Below are 5979 nucleotides of genomic sequence, written 5' to 3' on the forward strand. Positions count from 1 at the left end.
TTTTTTTTTTTTTTTTTTTTAAAGTTTTACTTATATGTAATGGCATTTATTTCAGGAAACGTGTGTTCCCTCCATGCAAAGTGATGCCCTTCCTCTCCGAAGTTTCTTACCTGAAATACCAAGACATGGGAGTTTGCCCAAATATAATGTCCTCTCATCAGGTATGCAACCTTGCTGAATCATACTGGTTCATAATATTTTATTAAAGTTGACTTTCGATGCAAGTTGTGACACACAGTGCTAGATAACTTGATTACCTAATGACATGAAAATAGAGGTGCATTTTTCATGGCTGAGCTTATGGCTGTGAACCATGTATTCATGAGCTCTGGCTATGCCTTGATATTTGGAATCCTTGGCCAGTTGCTGAACTTCTCTGCCTCTGTTTTCCTAGTTACAAACATGGGAATAATTATACTGTTTGCTTGTTGTGTAGGACTCTTGGGAATGAAAAAGTTACTTGTAGCATGAAGATTGAAAGGTTAAAAATTTTGTTATTTAAAAAAAAAAAAAAATAAGTAATACCTCTGTATACTAGAAACTTTCAAGATGCAGTCAAGCTTAGGGTCTGTCCCACTTTTTTCTAACATCATGGTTGTAATACAGAGAGACCAGATTGGAGGTATGCCTGCTCAGATCTGTTTTATTTAACTCAAAATCACTCAAATGATTTTGAAGATGGTTTAATAGAAAGTTGGCAAAATTCTCAGATGAAACTAAGTTGTGAGATATTGCAGATACCATTTAAGTCAGCAAAACGCAGTGAGATCTAGAGGGAGTAGCAAAGTGACTTGCATCTGAAATTGAGATTCAGCTTAGAAAAAGAAAGATTTGTGTGCTTATTAGGAGGAATCTGGAAACCAGTAAAGTTCACAGAGTAGTTGACATTATGTTGCCCTTTAATACTGCAGTGTCAGGGCCTAATGTAATGATGCTGCAAACCGGAGTCGTCCTATTGCAAGAAAGTGTTAGGAAATAGTCTCTCTTTTTCTGCAGCTCTAGTGCAAAAGCATGTGGTGGGGCCCAGTTATGGAGAAATTTGATTCCATTCTTGAGTAAATACGAAAAATGTGTTGATGTCCAGAATTCAGGGGGAAATGAAGATCACTACAGGCTTTGAGGAACTGAGTTATGAGAGATTTAAAAAAATTAAATATGAAGCATGATTAACTATCAGAAAAAGGGTCTATGGAGAAACTTGATTATGAAAGTTTCATCGCAGTGTCTGAAGATAAAGTGCCTACGATGATTGTTTTGACCCTTTTAGCTCTATTTGACACGGTCAGTTGGAAGATATTATTGACACATCCATGACATTTTTCAGGTGGCTCTGGTTCTTTCATTGTAAGAGGTGACAGGAGAGAGTTTTATACAATTATTATTTACTTTGGTAGTATTCTAAGTCATTGATTTGTATCAGATCCCGAGTGTGCCACAGACGGCACCTTACAAGTGTAGAGGTCTGCCTTAAAGTGCAGGCAATCTGCCTTAAAATCAAGCAGGCTTAGAAGACAAGACACTTATACTCATGGCAAGGAACAGAGTCAAAACTAATTATAATTTGTAAGCCATTTCATAGACATTAGGGCTGGAAGGGACCTCGAAGATCATGGAGTCCAGCCCCCTACCCCAGGGGCAGGAAGTCAGCTGGGGTCATAGGATTCCAGCAAGAAAAACATCCAGGTTTCTCTTGAAGGCATTCAGAGTAGGTGCTTGAAGCACATCCAGTGGCAGGCCATTCCAGACCTTGGGGGCTTGGACAGTAAAGAAGTTCTTCCTTATGTCCAGCCTGAAATGGTCTTGCAGGAATTTAACTGTTCGACCTTGTCATCCCTTGGGGTGCTCTGGTGAACAAATATTCCCCCAGATCCTTGTGAACACCCCTTATAAACTTATAGGTGGCCATCAGGTCGCCCCTGAGCTTTTCCAGGCTGAAAAGTCCCATGGCTCTCAGCTTGTTGTCGTAAGGTCTGTTTTCCTGACCTCCGATCACACGTGTGGCTCTCCTCTGCACTCTCTCAAGCATCTCCACACCCTTTTTGAATTGCGGAGCCCAAAACTGGATGCAGTACTCCAGCTGCAGCCTCACCAAGACCGAGTACGATGGGAGAATGACATCCCGGGATTTGTTTGAGAAGCATCTATGGATGCAAGCCAGTATTTTGCTTGCTTTACTGGCTGCAGCATCACATCAAAGGCTCATGTTCATCTTGTGGTCAATCCTGACCCCCAAGTCGCTCTTATCCGTAGTGCTAGCCAGCATAGCACTGCTGAGCCTGCAGACATGCTGCAGGTTTTTCCTCCCAAGGTGGAGAACCTTGCATTTTTCGGTGTTAAAATACCATCAGGTTCTCATCCACCCATTTCTTGAGCCTGTCAAGGTCAGCCTGGATTACTGCCCTGTCCTCAGGTGTGGATGCTTTACCCCAAAGTTTGGTATCGTTGTCGAACTTGGCCAGTCCACTTTTGACTCCAGTAATCCACATTATTAATGAAAAGGTTGAACAAAATAGGTCCAAGGACAGAGCTTTGAGGGACCCCACTGGTCACAGAGCACCATGACAATTGACTTCAGTCAACCACCACCCTCTAGGTCCGACCCCGGAGCTGATTCCCCAGCCAGCAGATCGTGATGGGCCCAAGGCCGCAGTTGGCCAGTTTTGCCAAAAGGTGGTCATGGGATACCAGATCAAAGGCTTTTTTAAAGTCAAGATATATGACATCAATCTCTTCCCCCTTGTCCAGGTGATGGGTCACCTGGTTGTAAATAGAAATGAGATTGGTCAAACATGACCTACCCACAACAAACTCATGCTGGCTGTCCCTCACGGTGTTGCCATCAGCCAGTCCGTTAAGGATGGCCTCCCTGATGATTTTTTCTAAGACCTTCCCCAGGATAGAGGTCAGGCTGATGGGCCTGTAGTTTGCCGGATCCACTTTCCTCCCTTTCTTGAAGATAGGCACCACATTGGCCTTCTTCCAATCATTGCGCACTTCACCAGAGTGCCAGGAGCTCTCGAAGCTCAGCCCCTGGCATGGATCTATGATGCTAGCCAGCTTCTTGAGTACTCTGGGGTGTAAACCATCAGGGCCAGCTGACTTGAAGGTGTCCAGCCTCTCAAGCTGTTCCTTCACAAGGTCAGCATTGATGGAGGGCAAGGAACCACCCTCGCTTAGGTGTCCCTGTCCCGTAATGGGCAGGGGCATCCCATGGGACTTGTGAAAGACTGACACAAAGTACCCATTTAGCAAGTTGGCTTTTTCTTGGGCGTCAGTTGTCAGTTCTCCCTTTTGGTTTAGCAGGGGTCCAATGTTGCCCTGGCTTTTCCTCTGGCTCCCCACATATCTCAAAAAGGACTTTTCATTGTCCTTGATATTTGTGGCCAGTTGGAGTTCCGTCGCAGCCTTGGCTTTCCTGGTTTGCTCCCTCTAGGTCTGGACCAGTGCAGAGTATTCCTCCTTGGAGGTAGATCCCATCCTCTATCCTTTGTAGGCCTTTCTTTTTAGCCGCAGGAGGACCACCAGTTCCCTGGAGAGCCAAGGGGGCTGCTGTGCCCTCTTGCTGCCTTTCCTCCGAGATGGAATAGCCTTAGCTTGTGCATCTGGGATCGCTTTGTTGAGGAGTGACCACTCTTCCTGGACTCCCTTCCCTTTGGGGTCGTGGTCCCTTAGGGCCTCACCAACAAGTCTCCTGAGCTTGTCAAAGTCAGCCCTCCAGCAATCGAGGACCTCTGTATTGCTGACTGACTTGACAGCTTTTTGGTGGGTGGTGAAGGTGATCAGCTCGTGGTTGCTATCACCCAGCTTCCCTTTGATCATTAGGTTGCTGATTTAGGTTGTCCCCAGTTTCCAGTACCAGATCAAGCAACACTTTGCCTCTTGTTGACTCATAGACTTCTTGAGTCAGAGCTCATCCACGCACACGAGAAAGCTTTGCGACCGTTTGGATTTGGCCAAGCGCTCTTCCCACAAGATATCCGGGTAGTTGAAGTCCCCCATGATAACCATGGACTGGGAGCATGCAGCCTCAGCCAATTCCCTGGCAAACTGCTGGTCAATCTCTTGATTCTGGAAGGGAGGTCTGTTGTAGACTCCCACCATTGTATTTCCTGTGCCGTGTTCCCCATGGATTTTAACCCAGAGGGCCTCTAGTTGTTCCCCCTGGGTGCCAATGTCAGCTTGTAGGGATGCATAGTTCTCCTTGACATAGAGAGCTACACCTCCATCCCTTTTGTCCACTCGATCTGTCTTGTACAGGGTATAGCTGTCTGTATCCGTGGATCAGTCATGGGTGCAGTCCCACCAGGTCTCCATTATCCCTATGACATCGTAATTATTTGTGTTGAACAGGAGGACAAGTTCCTTCTGTTTCTTCCCCAAGCTCCTGGCATTGGTGTACAGGCAGGCAAGTGTCCCCTTGGGGGCCCTTGCCTTGCCCACAGCTTGCTCTAGGGCTGGGGCAGGGGTGGGCTCCCTTAAGTGCCTTGGCCTGCTGGCTTTGTAAGGGTTACACAGTGGGCCAGCAGTGGTGGTAGTCCGTCCGTCCATCCCCCCCACCCCCCTGTCCTCCGTCCCCCAGCCTGCTTAGTTTAAAGCCCAGTGGAGCAAGTCAGCCAGTCTGGCTGAGAAGAGCCTCCTCCCCAGCAGAGAGAGGTGGAGGCCATCTCTTCCCAGCAGCTCACTGCCTCTCTCACCAAAGAGCAGACTGTGGTCATGGAAGCTGAAGCCTTCCCAGTGACACCAGCCTTTGGTTCACTACCTGTATCCTCCTCTCCCTCCTCAGCCCGTAGCCCAAAACCTGAAGGACTGAGGAAAACACCACCTGCACCCCCAGCCCCTTAAGCCCTGCTCCCAAATCCCTGTAGCGCCTCATGACCTGGCTGGGAGGGTTCCAAGCTGTCATTGGTGCCCACATGGATGAGGGTAGTGGGCTGGAGGAGTTTAGGGATCTTGTAATGATTAAAATTTACTGCCATGAGATGCTTTTTCCTTTACTATGTAAGGGTTGGTTAATTTGTTTTAAGTCACACGATTGAAGGATGCTAATAGCCCTTTGCAGTCATGAGGAAGTAATTCATCCCAATGTATATTTTTAAAAACTGCACATAACAATAAAACATTGATTATTTTCCCTCTGTTTTGAATAATCATCACAGGCTGAATATGTTTCCATCTTTGTAATCAGTTTCAGCTCTAAGTTTTCATGCCATTGCAAAATGCTAGCTACCATTTGGAAGTTACAAATATTGCAAGGAATGTTTTCTTATAAAGTAATCCCTTGGAATGCTTTTTTCTTAAGAAAATGGAACCATGTCCCTTTTCCTTGAATTTTCCCAAACTTGCTTTGAAACAAATTATTTCCTTTTGAAATGTTCCTGTGAAATGATGTACCATTTTTATGCCTACACCAGTTAATACGACCTTATAAATTTTAGGGTTTTATTGTCCTTTGTGATACTGCATCAGGGTAAAACTATTACCATGCTTATTACTGCAGCTTCTTCTCAATTTCAGTTGCTTTCTATGGTCACTCAGTTCTGTAGTTTTTAATTGAATTTTTCATCCAGCATTCAATTTGGTCAAAGTCAGTATTCAAGTTTCTTTCTGTTTTCCTATGAATTATAGCGAAGGACATATAACTGAAAAACTTCCAAAGGCATGGAGGTCAGTCCTCTGCTGTTGTTGGCAAGCATGTCAAGTAATCGCTTTCATAAATTAATCAACCCACATTTTTAAACTAATTATGTTTAAACTGTATCCTATTAGATGCCAGATTTTAAGGCAGATTGTAACTATCTCTGATGGCTAGAAACTTCTTGTTTCCAGCCTAAACTTATTCATGCCCACTCAATACCCACTTGTTTTTATGTCAACATTGTTTTGGGCTTTAAAACATTTCTTCTCTCTCCCTCAGTCCTTCTTCAACCCTCATTTTGTGAAGCCAAACAAGCCAAGATCTTTTAGTCTCCTCTCCTGTGA

General features: G+C 45.1%; 1 protein-coding gene across 1 annotated transcript in view; it reads left to right on the plus strand.

The window, feature by feature from the left end:
- The window catches only part of RIPK2 (receptor interacting serine/threonine kinase 2), a 32799-nt gene that overhangs the window by 19529 nt on the left and 7291 nt on the right, over positions 1-5979 (plus strand). Inside the window, exon 9 of the mRNA XM_019527890.1 lies at positions 56-161. Within this exon, the coding sequence (XP_019383435.1) occupies positions 56-161 (106 nt within the window). The remainder of the gene's footprint in view (positions 1-55; positions 162-5979) is intronic.

Source organism: Gavialis gangeticus, unplaced genomic scaffold (genome assembly GCF_001723915.1).
Source record: "Gavialis gangeticus isolate Ggan-Ray unplaced genomic scaffold, GavGan_comp1, whole genome shotgun sequence".
Classification (NCBI taxonomy): domain Eukaryota; kingdom Metazoa; phylum Chordata; order Crocodylia; family Gavialidae; genus Gavialis; species Gavialis gangeticus.